Source organism: Acanthopagrus latus, chromosome 2 (genome assembly GCF_904848185.1).
Source record: "Acanthopagrus latus isolate v.2019 chromosome 2, fAcaLat1.1, whole genome shotgun sequence".
Taxonomy (NCBI): Eukaryota; Metazoa; Chordata; class Actinopteri; order Spariformes; family Sparidae; genus Acanthopagrus; species Acanthopagrus latus.
Genome location: NC_051040.1, coordinates 17,452,416 through 17,467,947, shown reverse-complemented (window position 1 = coordinate 17,467,947; position 15,532 = coordinate 17,452,416). Strand labels below are relative to the sequence as shown.

Genomic DNA, 15,532 nt, shown 5'->3' with positions numbered 1-15,532 from the left:
ATGTGGCAATTTACAGTTATGCTTTGTAAAGATGTGTGCACTAGTGTGTGTATTCGCGGGGGGGGGTGGAGGTTGTAGCAGACAGTTTGTGCTTCTGTGAGCGGCTCTGGCATCATCAACATAACGAGCGGGCTGAAATCTGTGGAGGGTGAAAAAGCAATTTACTCTCCCACAGCTGAGGGGGATTCGCCACCACCATTAATTATCTGTGTGTGTGTGAACACACACGCGTGTGTGTGTGTGTGTGTTCGCATGAGTATGTAAGCATATATGTATGCATATATGCGTGTGTGTGTGTGACGCAGATTTGTATGTGTATTTAAAAGTGTTTTTCCATAGCGTGGGTGCCTGAAGGTGACTCGCAGCATCCATTTCCTCCTTCGCAGCCTCGCTCATTGTTAAAGAATCTGGAAAGAATCGCACCGTATTGTCACACATCCGTCCCCTGATGAGGCCAGACGCCGCTTTACACATGCACAGTCATCATCATCACTGTCTCTCCCACTCTCAGTTCATCTAATATATGCACGCACACACAGGCAGATAGAAATGCATGTGAAGAATGCTGCAGCCATGCAAAAATGTGGAAAATAGGTGAAAGATGGATGGATTAAGCTTGAGGCTAAAGGTGTAGAGAAGTGGATGATTAGAAGCATTTTCTTTTTCTTCTTTTTTTTTTTAAAAATCTCTGATGGACTTTGGTAGACGGAGAAATGAGAGAGAGAAAAGATAGACGGGAGAGAGGCGAGGGGCTCGCCGGCCCTCTTGGTATGAGTGACATTATTATGGGATAGGTGTCCGTCACGCACTAGTAACACACTCACACACACACACGCACACCATCTCCCCAGGCGCTGGATTCAGTGGCTGAGGCCATGGCTAGTCGCTTGCAGAGCGACAGAATAACACTTTATCACCGGGAGAGAGAGAGAGTAGAAAGAAACAGGACGCTTGTGGAGGATAACAGTTTGACTCCTCTGCTTGTTATTTTCACCCTTGAGTACACACAGGCAACACACACAGGAAAACACAAAACTTTACACACACACCCACATACAGAGTACATGTATGCATGGTACACGCACAATATAATACGATCTATCGCATCGCGCCCGACAGATGTCCTCTGAGAAGCTCCTCTGTCGCAGCAGGCGACTAAATTCATAGCGGCTGCACAATCGGATCAGTATGCCACTATTCCCGTCACAAACTCATTTAAAGCACGATTGATGGCTGACTTGTCGAGGGAGATGTAGTGTTACATTTTAAATGTGGTTATAAATGTCGTTATGTGCCAGAGGATCCAAATGGAAGATGGAAGACACAGCCCCTCCATCAGCGGTGTAATTTCACTCAAGGACTATAAGAGCGAAAATCAGCCTCGGCGGTTTGTTCGACTCCACGAGAAGCTGAAGCAATAAAGGAACTGAAGTAAAAACGCATCGCACAAGTCTCATATCAGAACCGTGCTGCCGTCTCTATTTCAGAGCCACTGAAAAAAAAGCACTCGTGCCCAATCAGTAAACAGCATCGAACGTCATTGATTGTTCTCAATGAATAGTGCTCATTGTTCTCCGCTCTCCATCTCAGATTCACCCTACTTGTCTCGGTGAGAATCAGCATGTTGATTTGAATAATCAAATCTGTGGTTAGGGAAGCTGCGAGAGCGCTTTGGGCATCAGCGAGGTGCGTCCTGGAGTGCAAACAGAGCATGGATGTGTAAACAGTAACGCGCTGTTCTGAAATGATGAAGCCAGTGTTGTTCAGTATATAGCCAAGCCATGTCTGTGGTTCTCAGCTCAGAGTAGAGTCCTTCCTATTGACAGGTCTCATATATATGTTTTTTTAAGGGCTCAGTACAAAATCAGCTGGGCTCTTTATTTTTTTTTCGTCAGTATGTGTAGCTATAGGGCAGTGGATGTAAGGTTGACTCCAAACAAAGAGTCTTTCCTCATTTGTCATGTTTTGTTGTACTTTCTGTCATTGTGTCTTGTCCCATCTGTTTCCTGCGTCCCGTCAGCTAATTAGCTTCTTGTGTATTTAGTCTGTTTGTTTTCCCTCTTTCAGATTTGTGTTCATTGTTTGTTTTGACCGTAATTCCCAGGATTGGATGACTCAATACCTCAGCTCTACAATACCTTCAGCTCCGACTGTTACAGTTTTGTCCAACTGCCTGAAGCCCGTTTGACGGGGTCACTTCAGTGCAAACTGTTTTTGCTACTGAGTTTCACTCAATCTGCAAAATATAGCTGAAAAGGTCCCTTTTTGTTCTTTGCCTGTGAGACCTTGCATCCACACTGCTCTTCCTTATCAACAGCTGTCAAAGATTGAGGTAGTTTAGGAGTGACATGGCGTTGGTGTTTTCTCGGTCTGTTATCTCTCTGCCTGAAGTGTAATCATTTGTAAGCGGCCTGGCCAACATGGTCTCTCTTCCCTTGGCAGTCTCCTCCGCACGAAAACGTCATCTGTGAGAAAATCTGTCCTCATATGTTTCACAAAATGACGCCCATTCATCTCTCGTTAACCTCCGCTCTCTCCCCCTCCACCGCAGAGGTCCAAAATAGCCGTGTACGAGAAGATGTGGTCGTACATGAAGTCGGCCGAACCGACCGTCTTCACCAAGACCACGGCGGAGGGTGTGGCGAGGGTCCGCAAATCTAAGGGGAAGTACGCCTTCCTCCTGGAGTCCACCATGAACGAGTACACGGAGCAGCGCAAGCCGTGCGACACCATGAAAGTCGGAGGGAACCTGGACTCCAAAGGATACGGGATTGCCACACCGAAAGGCTCACAGTTAAGGTGGGTGGAATAGTGTAACAATAGTAGACAGTAGCGGAGCTGATACTGTACTATTGCTGCGATATTCCACCTACCCTGCTGTGCCTTTTTTAATGCTACATTCAGATTTAACCCGTCACTGCTGTCAGGTGAAAAAATTTAATGGGTGAAAAAAAAAAAAAAAAATCATTCTAAGGATTACGGCACAAGAATAATTTATGCCTGTATTATTATAAACTCCCAAAAAGCAAAAAGGGCAGTTTGTGCAGTTTTCACCCAGCAGCAGCGATTTAGATGTTGAACATGCAGATTATGTGTTTCATCACACTTTTCTTTATCCTCCCCATTCTGGCCTCTATGTTTTTTTGTCCGTCTCTCTCTCTTTCGTTCTGTAAACGCCCTCCCTTTCTTCACACTCTTCTGCTATCTCTCTGTTAATTTAGGGCCCGTTAGCTCCATTTTCTGAGTCCTGCGTCGCTCTCATTCATCCGTCCCTTAATGCCCACGTCCCTTTTCTTTCCCCCTCTTTCGATCACCCCCTCTCTTCCTCCACAGGGCCACCTCACAGGTAACTCTGTCCATTCTCCTGTCGTCTCGTCTCTTTGTTCCTTTTCATCCTAGGAAGATGGTAGTCGTTATGGTGATAATGATGATGATGATGATGATGATGATGATGATGATGTTGATGATGATGATTATGATTATCGTAGGAGAGATTTATGAACTGAATGTGACCGCGAGGAGTGGCAGAACCTCAGTCTGCTTGCCGCTTACATCCAGAGCCACGAGGGGGAATTTATAGACGAACGGGAGACAGAAAAATGAGAAACAGGAAGTAGAGGGGCCTGGCCAATGGGGGGACTAGAAACTGATACATGATACAGGATCCCACACCAAAAGTTGATTGAAAAATGCCAAATTAAAAAACCCAGATCAAGGAGAACAGTGTGCTAAAACTTTAATAAGGAGAGCACAAGCTGGAGGAATTGACTGAGAAAGTCCTAGTCAGTCCTTTTGTTTTGATTTTTTTTTTCCCTCGGCAGACGCTTGTTTATCCATCTTGTTAACTTGAGCCTACAGTAACAGTCCCAACAGGTTTCACTCCGGTGTGCTGGCAATGCAAATAATTCATTTTCCAGGAGACTGTGACGGCAGTGTGGAGACTTTGTCTTCTGGGGGGAAAATAATTGACTAAATTCAGCAAAGCCGGACAACTTGCTCTCTCTTCTCTCCCTCCGTCTCTCTGACTCCGTCAGCATTTCTTGTGAAAGGCAAAAAAAAAAAAAAAACAAACGCAAACAGCACATCAGCCTCACATCCCGTCCTATAACTTTCCTCTGTGTGCGGCGCAAACAAGTCCCTCCAAAAAGATCAAAAACCCCGAGTCACTTTCCCGTTAACAGGTTTTTCCGTTTATGAGGGAAAAGTGACAGACAGCGGGTGGATAGCTCCCTTCTTAAGCCCCCTCTCACCCCCCCAGAACACATTGCTGGGACTATCCACGGTTGTCTCTGGCTTCTCCCAATCAGCGGAAAACCTGACCCACCAGGTGCACACGTGTGGCTGCGAGCGTGCACGTCAGGTGAGCCTGTCGCTCCTCTCGGTGAACTGATCGCAGCTTTAATTAGACTTGATGATGGTGATGAGGAGAATGAATACCCTGATGATTAGGATGAACGATAGGAATGCGTATGCTTCTCTGAAGTGTAGCTATGATTATTAATGTGACTGTTTTTTTTGTTTTGTTTTTTTTACCATGAATGACAAAGACATGTTTGAACTGTTTTACATTCATACCTCTTACGTTAATGAGATGACCCATGGCTTGTAGATCAGAACACCCAGGAGAACACTGTCCCCTCTCTAAATCTCTCGACTTTTATTTGCTCAGGAGAGCTCGCGCCTTTGCTCTCACTTGCCTCCTTGATTCCAAAGTGACAGCCTTTCAGTCATGAGAGATAGGACTTCCAGATAGGCAGGTGTACGGACTAACAAACAAGCAGGCGGGCAGTGACTGCGGTGCCCTTTTTGGGGGAGATTAGTCGGGCTGATTGCAGCATCTGGCAAACAAAGGAGTGGTCAGCCAAGGGAGGCGGCAGGAGAAAAGAGCGACAGGAAAGTCTTTTACAGGTCGCTATACAAAGCAGAGATGTACCGCAGCGGCAGAGACAGGACGGAATGAATTTATAAAGGGCACGGAGGGAGCGAATTGACAAAATCAGTCATCTCCTGCAGCCACATTTTGTCGACACTCCTCTGGACATCACAGTGAGGGAACGGGCCACATACCGAGGCAATCACCAGACATTTGCAGGAATAATCAAGTTGAAAGTGGTTTGTCTGCCACATTTCCTTCTGTTGGATTGTCTGTCCGATGAAGGGCACTGTTTTTATATTCTTCAGCTCAATATAATCTAATGTTGCATACACGCAAACATGCATACATGTTACAAGACTTGACTTTCGCCATTCTAATTGCCCTCACATACAGCAAAGTCCAGTGTTGTGTGCAGGTGATACGCCAATCCATCCCATTTACCCTCTGTGGAGAACAAAACCCTCCATCATGTGACCGTAAATCTGCATAGCAACAACAAGAAGATAACATCCGTTAGCCCACTGAACCCCAACAACATGCAAACAGGCCAGAAGATCGTTGCCAGAAACAGATGTTTAGCATTTTCTGTAAGAAAAAACAACCAAACCTAAGCTTACGATGCTACTTCATACTTATATACTTCATCTCCCATCGAGATCGTGGTTTCTTTAAAGTCTTCTGGTGATACTGAGGGGCTAATGAGATGCACAGACGTGTCGCATCTGAGACTTGGCTGCTACGTGGCAAAGCATTCATAAGGTGCGCTTTGCTGTTTGAAAAAGCTCATTTAAAGATAACCGAGCCAACGCTGACTTCATGAAAAGAATGTCAAAAAGCTGATCCAAAATGTTGAAGCTTTTCCCAAAGCAGCAACCTTTAAAACTTTAAAACAAACCCACGCTTTCAACTGCACTGCAGGGCAATGATGACAACTGTTTCAACAGACAACTGTTTTACATATTTTTATGTCAACTTTCAGGAGGCTGACTTTGAATATACACCAAAATAATGAGCCGCACCTCTTCTCTTGCCAGATATATATATTAAAAAAAAAAAAAGCTTAGCTGTACACATGTGCACACGCAGCGTGATTGCCTGGTATTTAGTCCCGTGTCCCTGAATTTTTGTTTGGAGGTCAATCCCTTCAGGGGTGTGAGCAGGAGGGCTGTAGGAAACTGGAGACACACACACACACACACACACACACACACACACACACAGTAGTAGAAAGGTAGGGGAGCAGTAAGAGGGGAGAAGAGCACCATCAGCAGGCTGCCGAGACCTGGTTAACACACTTTATACCAGGAATCTGACACTCGCTGTCGAGTGTCCTCTCTTCACAGCCTGATACTGAAGCACAACAGAGGAGAGATACAGTAGAACAAACAGAATAACTAAAAGTCTTTTTTGAAAAAGGGGAACATATTTTTAAAAAGGACCTCAAGTAGAGAGATAAAGAGTAAGTGAGAGTGTTGTCTGGGGTGCATCCTCCCTCACTAACCCGCCTTTTTCCCTACAACCCCTCTGATTTCTCCCCCCTCTCCTCCTCGTTTCCCTCCCGGCTGTGGTCCACGTCCATCTTGTCTGTCTGTCTGCCCCCCCCCCCCATCCTCTGCTCTGACCAAACTATCTTATCTGTCCCTCCTTTTTTACTTAAAGAAACGCGGTCAACCTGGCCGTTCTAAAGCTCAACGAGCAGGGCCTGTTGGACAAATTGAAAAACAAGTGGTGGTATGACAAAGGAGAATGTGGCAGCGGGGGAGGGGATTCCAAGGTTAGCCCTCTCTGTCTGCCCACCCCACCACTAGGGGGACGGGGGCCGCTCACCGGCTAGCAGCCCGCAACAGCCCCCGTCCTGGGAGCGTAACGCATGCATCTGCCCTGGCGAAGAGTCGAGAAGCAAACAGGGAGGGCAAAAGTGACACTGTAAAATCTCCCGAGACACCCTGCTGCTACAGAAATAGGCACAATGTTGCATCCGTTGTCAGTGGTGTCGGCCTTTTTTGTGAAAAAAGGTTCAGACCCAGTGATGAAGGTGAAACACTTGAGCTTGTTGAGACACAAAGAAAGAGAACCTTGCTTTCCCGATGAGAAAAAAAAAAAAGTCAAATGAGGCGGTTCTGAAAGAAATCAATTGGCTGAAACCCAAACGGGAACACACACGCTTTCAAAAAGATCGATGTGTTTTATAATTTATGTGGAATCATCAGAAAGTCGTTCACTGTCAGTATCATTGAGGGAAATATGTCCCACTTTTGCAGGTGAGTGCCTGCCAAGATAAATCAAGCAAACCTCATGATAATAACTTTAAGTGATGATCAGATAATGCCCCCCCCCCCCCCAAAAAAAAGGACAGAGTGTGAGGTAATGCGAAGAGTGTTCAGGTGGAAAAAATAAAGAGAGCAATTACTGTCAAGGCAGGAATAATCGCCCCCTAGTGGCAGCTCTGGGGAGAGGAGCGAGAGGAAGGGGAGTCTCGAGTGAGAGTCAGATTGCAGGAGAGACAGAGAGACACCAAACTGACCCTTATCACTTCTACAGCGGAGAATCTGTTGCTCCAGCGCATGGCAGGCAAATCGGGTTTTAATGGAAAAACGAGACCCCACTGTAATTGTAGCTCTCAGATTCTTTTAGGCTCAGGTTGACTTGAGGCATAGTGGAGGATGAATAATTGAAGGCAGCCGAATGCAATTACTGGATAATGTTTCCTACATCTCTGGTTCGTTTGTCAGATTTCAACAAGTCTATTTTTAGGGTTCAATTTTTCTCTATTTGTGTTAGGGATTTAAACATTTATCCTACTCTCATGTCACTTTCAGGTCTTGAAAGTATATTTATTATCTCTGTTGTTTGAGAGGAAATTGATTCTTACAAAAATAGAGAGCAATTTACACCACAACAGCACCGATGAACACTTTGATTAATTCCCCTGCCTGGCAGTCACTGCTTTTGTGTACAAGTTTAAAGACTTTGTTAAACAATTAAGGTGTCACTTAAGGTGTCACTTCTCCCATTGATTAGTTGCTTAGTCCGTCTTTTCTGGGCCTGTGAAACAGTGGAAACTCGCTGATTAGCATTCAACACAAAGTACAGGTGAGGCTGATGGAAATCTAGTTTGGTGTTAGTCATATATCAAAGTATTGGAATGATTGTAATTTGGACTTGAGGGACGAGTCATAGGATCTCCCAAATTATTACAATTAATCTTGGGGGGAACATGAATGTCATTACAGATTACATTCACATCTCATGGCAGTTCCAATGGATGAGACATTTCAGTTTGACAGACCAGCAGACTTGGCATCCATTAAAATCACAGCGGAGCTATGAAAACAACCTCAGAACCCAACAACTGTCATCTGATGACAATTTAGTCTTTGGGTGCAATGTTTCAGGACATCCAGATAACAGATATCAGGACCAAGACTTGAGACCTTTTTTTTCTGTGCACCCCTCATCATTTACAGCAACTTGAGATGGATGGAGTTGGAGACGGCGTCTTAACTAACCTCTTGTACCTGATATCTGGATATGATGGCAAATTCTTCCTGTGACAGTGCTGTGCGTATGCTCTGGTTAGTTTCAGGCAAAAAGTTCAGGAAAAGCTCATACCTGCAACAAGACAGAAGTCCTCCTTACAGTCAGTCTCACTGTAGCTCACTCTCCCAGTCGTAGCACAGCGCTGGCCTGACGCCAATAGTCCTGGCTTTACAGTACTTGCCTCTCCAGTGTTCACCGTAGGACCAGCTGGGGCAGTATGGGTGTGTTACCTGAAGTGACAAAGGTGGGTCCCACTCATATGTCTGTAGCTCGCCTTAGCTCCTCGCTCCCCCCAGCCCCTCCTCAACGAGCATACACACATGTACTCAGTGGGATCCACGCTAGGTCACTCGATCTGAACAAAAAGTACCTTTTTTTTATGTGTGACTGAGCTGTGCAATGCAAATGTGAAATACTCTAATAACATAAAATAACATGACCTATGATGTTATTTATGTTATTTTTACACGCGAAGAACCCCGGTAAACCTTGCAGTTTTGAAACTGAGCGAAGCAGGCGTCTTAGACAAACTGAAAAACAAATGGTGGTATGACAAGGGAGAGTGTGGACCCAAGGACTCTGGAAGTAAGGTCAGTCTCACGCTGCTGCGGCCCACAAAAAACGCTAGCCTGAAACTCTCATCCTGAATACGCTCCAGATTACTGCAACTACTGTTTTTATCAATAGCAATGCTCTCATTTAGCCTGAAACACACCTTGAATGTCCACAATAGACTATGTTGTAACTTTTTCTCTATTTCTGATGGTGGACATTCACTTAATTTTGCATCAGATTGACTCAAATTCTTGTTCAGTTTCTGTAGCAATCTGTGGCAATCCCATTCTCATTACAGTTAGCATTAGAGCAACACAGATGTAAATGTTGATTGTCATCAGTCAATTTTCACTTTCATGTTTTTGTTTTGATGTCATACACTAGCCCATGTTTGGTGACCTGAAACCAGACGAGAACACCACAGTTTCATTAGCTTTAGCAACTTGTGAGCAACAGTTGGCTTTAGCCTCCATGTTTAGTACGCTATCTGTTTATTCCTATTACTTGGAGCAACATGCGGTGGTAACGCTTTGTTTTACAGGTGCACAGTTTTTTAAATATTATCCTACTATCCTATTTTTCTTGAAGAACTCTGTTATTTGGCGCTATTTACAGGTCAGATGAAGTGCAAATTGTGTTCACTGGCAATTAAATATTCAGGCTATTACAAGTTAATTACTGATTCATGTATTGAAATGAATTAATTATTCAAAAATGGAGATTAAAGTTCTCGACAACAAATAAACACTGAATTAATAATTGCTTGGTTTAAGTGGAGCAGTTCTTTCCTCTGGAATAAACAACTGCACATACTGTGAGCTCACATCTCACTTCTTACTCATTCGCCTTGTATTCAGAAACCCAATGATGTAGTTCATTTTGAGGAAATTTCATGTGAGATTAGTAGAAAATTATGGACCTGTAATATAAAGCGATACTGTACTTTTTATTAGCATGTTGCTTTTAAAGAGCTACTGCCTTCCATATGTCTTCCCACAGTCGAAACATTCATTCCAGAGTAGGAAATAAGTTCTCAAACACTCACATGTTTACAATTTAGGACACAGGAGCTGCTCTACTGTAGATGTTTACACTACTGGAGCCTTTAAATTCCATTCAAACTGCAATGAAATGTCATCACGGCTCAGATTACAACCTGCTATTGTCTCTTTTTGACTTAAACTAGATGTTGATTCAAGCTGCTGTTAAATATGTTGACATGTAGAATAGTTGTATTGACTGTCACAGATGTGTAGTACTATATGTAGTGGCTGTTGTGCTTGTAGGATTATGATTTGTAGTTTGTAGAGTGTAATTGTATTATAATTTTAATGTCAGCATCATAGAATAGTACATTACAATGCCAGACTTGTTTCACTAAATGATTTTTTCTCTGACAATCTCCATTTCTGTGACTAACCCACTGTATCCTATTTTCTCTTTCTGCTTCTTTCCCCTACTCTTTCTCCACTCTCTCGCCTGCTGCTTCCTTGCTTTTCTCCTCCGTCACTTCTTTCTTCTTACTCCTGTTAATCCCTCCACCTCTCACTCACACTGTGCATCTCTCCTCATTGCGTCTTCTCTTTAATCCTCCTTCATTATCCTACCGCACTCCCCCCCCACACACACACTTTTTCTTTTTAATTTTTCCCCCATTCTTCGCTTCCTTTTCCATTTGACCCCTTGACACTCGTTGGTCGCTCTTCCCCAAACCCCACCCCCCTCCCTCTCTCCAGGACAAGTCGTCCCAGGCTCTCAGCCTGTCCAACGTGGCCGGGGTCTTCTACATTCTTGTGGGCGGCCTTGGCCTGGCCATGCTGGTAGCCCTGGTCGAGTTCTGCTACAAGTCACGGGCCGAAGCCAAGCGCATGAAGGTGGACCTTAGCCCCCCCCACTGCCCCAGCCCCTCCCCCAGCACCCAGAATCTAGCCACTTATAGGGAGGGGTACAACGTGTACGGCTCCGAGGGGGTCAAGATATAGGGGTAGGATTTAGAGGCTCCCATATAGGTGGGGTAATGGTGGTGTTGATCATGGTGGTGGTGCTGTAGATTATTGTATTGTCGATGTAGCGGCTGACGCAGCAGCCCCACGCAACCGTGTTGTTCTTCATGTGGTGATGATGAGGATGCGGTCAAGCATTGTGGAACCAATGTAGCTTTTTCTTGCAGTTTCTTTAAAGCCTATTTTGGCTCTTTTGTTTGTTTATTGGCCAAATATTTTCCTGGATTTTTTTACAGTCGTTATTTTTTTAATTCTTCAGCACGTCGCCCCTGGCTAGATTGGGGTTAGACATGTGTGACTACAAATTTGGTTCCATCGTCTTTGGCTGCAGATGATGATGACATTGATGGTGATGCTCTTGGCTCAGGACTTGACGAGGCACCTGCATTGTAATTTTAGCTTATAGTTAAAAACATGATGAACCAGGGATGCACAACTCCATCCTCAGGGGTTAAATTAGACACGTACATGCTATGCAGGGCTTAACTAACGATCATTTTGATTATCGATAATCTCACAATTATATTCTCATTTATTTATGGCTTCTCTTGTCCAACCAACAGTCAAAAAACCCAGAATATTCAGTATGGTATCACATAAGTGAAAGAATACAGCTAATCCTCATGATTGAGAAGCTGAAAATAGGGATAGTAATGTTTAGCAATTTTGCTTAAAGTTGCAGTATGTGAGAATTGTAGTTGAAAACAAAAACTAGTGAAGAAATAACAGTTTGGACATGATGTCTATTTATTATGTATATTATCTATACCGGTCCGATGCTCCTTTGCTAACGTTGTAAACACCAACATCTCCCCAGTGATCCGAGGTCCCAATCGATCTGCTAGCTGAGCTAACAAGCTAATGGTACCTGCAGTTAGCAGCAGTTAGTGTTTTTTCTGATGATATGCTGCCCCTGATTTGGGGGAGTATGAATTTGAAAGGGCGCCAGTTCTTAATATTGCACCTTCAAAAATAACCTCAATAGTTAAAGGTGAAATATTTAAGAATTCTTTGAAAACTAAAAGTAACAGTTTGGACATTTTGATGTCTTTGTATATGCAAGCCTCAACTCATCCAGGTTCAAAGGTCCAGGCTTCCGGTCTGAACACCTAGCTGCACAGCTAAATGAGCTAGCTAGCTAACTGAAGCTACAGGTAATATTTTTTTGTCATTATGAATTTGACAGGCCTTGAATATTTACATATTGTACCTTTAAAAGGTTTCAAAACTAGATCCCAGACACGGGGCTACACAGTTAATCATTTAGGTTCTGATGCTTCAGGCACAAATCTTTGTCAAGTTTGTATAAACACCAACAAAACGTAAAGAGACTTCCTTATAAGTTTCAAGTTTATTTGATAGTTATACCTGAAACGCATATCTCAATTTTTTTCCCTAATATGTTATTTTCTCTAAAACTATCCAAAACTATTTTAAGCAGATGAAGCAGTACTCTACCATCTTCACTTTACTTTCATACCCTGAAAGCAAAAACTCTTGTGTTCCTCATTAAAAACCTGCTTCGAGCTACAAATTAATTAGCCAACGTGTGACAGCAATTATCACTGATTTGTGTCTGACTAGAACTTTTCCAGCCATAATGTGATGGATATCTCAGGAATAAAAATACTTTTAATTTGTTTTTCACGTCAATGGACGTCCACCGTAATTTTCTTAACAAGACAAGTAATTCCTAAATCACCACGGCAATGTTAGGAGGACGTGTGGGTGAAGCTTTGTGCGAGCTGCGGCATGTACATGAAATGCCTCGCTTGTTAAGAGCCGATTCACGCCGAGCCAATTCAAACCAATTTTGGGTGAGACTGAGGATTTTGACAGCATGAGCATCGTTTCAAATGTTCACTTGAAATACAGACTTAATCTCCTTTATTCAGGTAACACGAACTGTATAATCAGTTTGAGTTATTAAGTGAACAAGTGGAATAATAGAATGGATTTTTATCTATTTTTTTTATCCTGCAGCACTTTTTGATTGCTTTTCATTCTTGCCCAATGACATTAGTCATCCTGCAAAAATCAGACTTTTGTTATTCTAAATGCCTTAATGCTTAAACAGTTTTTATATATTAATTATCAGCCAATAATTAGGAAAAATAAGGTAAAAATGAAAATATTTCTAGTCCCGGCTACAGCTAATCACAGCAGATAATTAAAATAGATCTATTATCATCACATTATAGATAGACTCTGCATTTATAGGTGTTTAATTTCAGATTTAAATCAGACAGCCCAGGACTGGAAGTATGTGGTGTTTAAATGTAAATATAAAGGGTTTGTTCAAATTTTCTGAAGTGGGGTTGTACGAAGTATGTATTCATATTCATTGTATTACTTACAGTAGATGGAGGTTGGTGGTCCTGAGTTTGGAGAAGCAGAGTAGTACCAGCTCTAAAAATAAGCAACTTACCGCTGTGGACGAGGGCAGCAGAAAAACCTTTTTTGCTGCCACCTAAAATTCCCACCTATTAAAACAATTGATAATAGTTTAACTCCAAGACCAAGTGAGTTGCTTGTCTACCGCTGCCTCAATCAGTAAGTTCATTGTGAGACTATGGTGTTTCAATACGTTAGCTTGTATTCAAACTAACCTTTCAGAGCACCAAAATCACACAACAGAAAGAAATAACTAACTGATCGACGCTGCAGTAAACCAGCAACTCCGTTCTGCAAGATGAAAAGTCATGTTTTTGACAAAGGAGCGATATAATGATTTAAATTTCCTGTTGGAAAGGGCTGATTGATGGCAAGGTAAAGAGGTGATTATTTTATTTTAAATAAAGATTATGATTTAATGAATAGGGTTTAAATGTATTTTTCTGCTGCCACCCACCACAGCAGTACCTTGCTTAGCGTCCATCCCAGTACTCCAGCTACTTCTCCAAATGGGAAAGTGCAGACCACCATCTGTTGAGGTGATACATTGACATAAGAACCTCATACAAACTCACTTCAAATAATCTGACATAATCCTTTAAAAATAACCAACAACAAACCAGGGGACAAAAATCTTCTAAAGTTAGTTCACTCCTGCTGGCTAGTTGTCAGCACTCTTTCCTGTCCGTATACCGTACCGTTAACATGTCATCCATTAACTGGAGTTGTGCACCCCTGTTATAGATGGTCCAAACAGACAGTCTGATATATTCCAGCCCTGACAACTGCAAAACAGCCCACTTACTTAGCAATAATGCTGAGGAATAATTGATGAGGCAAACACTTCATATAGAAGGGCTACTTAGTGATGTTGCTGTAAAAACATGGCGCACTCTTAATGATGTAAAGGAGCAATTAACGAGAGTGTGAGAGGAAAATACTGGACTCGATGATCGTCTTGAAATATTTAGCAGGATCAATACCCTGGATGCAAACACAACGACAGCTAAATGCAGCGCAATAATTATTGGCTATTATCAGTGCAAAGGTACTGGTGCCAACTTTAAATGACATAGAAAGTTTACCACAGCTCTCAGCATTCCCTCCGTGGCTGTAGTCTGGACGTAGGCCATGTTTTCTAATTTAAATCATCCAAAAGAGTTCCAAGTTGCAATAGTCTCGACCAAGACATATTAAAACATTAAGGGGTTCCTTGAAGATCGCCTTAAATCTTCCTATAGTGTATCTATGGTATGTTTTCCCTTTAGTTTTTAATGGAGCTGTACATCAGCATGACAACACTCATTAAGAGAGGAAGAGGGTAAACTTCTGGCAGTGTATTAGCAAACACTGCTGGCTGTTTGTAATTGTAAATTAAAATATTGTAAATGCCAGTTTTCAGATGTTGTCCTCCAATTCATGCATCCCAAACTAGCTAGATACTACATTAGATGATGCACGGAACATCAAATAGCCGTTGTTCCAAAACTGAACCATTTTCCTCTCCGAGCATCATTTCCAGAGGTTATTCTCTCTAGATTGTCAGTGATTTCCATTGAAAAGCCTCATTTATAGCAGAGACATTTTAAGAAGCGCCCCAATCACCGCACCACAAACATCCCAATCATATAAAACAAATGCACGATTAATCAGGAAATAAAAGCTTTTTGACTCTCAGAGATGTGAGGTTATCATCGAGCAGCGCACACTGAAACATCACAGCGCAGCCCGTCTGTGTGAAGTGTCACCCTACTCTGAGCAGTATAGTCAGTCACTCCCTCTCTATAAATCTGGAACCTTGAAAGAAAAAATCACTCCTTCATGTTTTTCCTTTTGTATTTTCAAAGTCCTCACCTTCCAAATCCTATCCTTTCAAATCCTCACCTGAACTTTTCTCGGATTACTGAAACCCAGAATTGCATGGTCACCTATGAAATGCAGTTGTCTACAACCCAAATCCTCTCGTCTACTATGTACACGTTTGTTGGTTGTTGCCTGCTTTTTTACATTTGCCTTTGGTAGAACTATGTAACTGTGGTGAAGTTTGGATGTGTAGCTCCGGGTGCAGTCACACAGAGTCCGCTCGGAGTCATTCGGATGAAGACTCCTCTATACGTTGTTCAATTTGTTTGAGCAGGGAGGAAAAATGCCATTCAAACTTGAT

The 15,532-nt window shown here is 42.8% G+C and overlaps 1 protein-coding gene across 5 annotated transcripts in view; it reads left to right on the top strand.

The window, feature by feature from the left end:
* Positions 1-15,532, top strand: part of gria4a (glutamate receptor, ionotropic, AMPA 4a) — a 116,692-nt gene that overhangs the window by 95,969 nt on the left and 5,191 nt on the right. The window contains exons 15-18 of one of the 5 annotated variants that reach the window (XM_037074051.1): positions 2,552-2,799; positions 6,536-6,650; positions 8,892-9,006; positions 10,708-10,836. In XM_037074051.1, the coding sequence (XP_036929946.1) occupies positions 2,552-2,799; positions 6,536-6,650; positions 8,892-8,969 (441 nt within the window). In that variant the 3' untranslated portion in view covers positions 8,970-9,006; positions 10,708-10,836. Of the gene's footprint in view, positions 1-2,551; positions 2,800-6,535; positions 6,651-8,891; positions 9,007-10,707; positions 10,956-15,532 lie in introns of those variants that run through there. The other 4 variants (XM_037074025.1, XM_037074015.1, XM_037074044.1 and 1 more) reach the window with 4 other exon arrangements.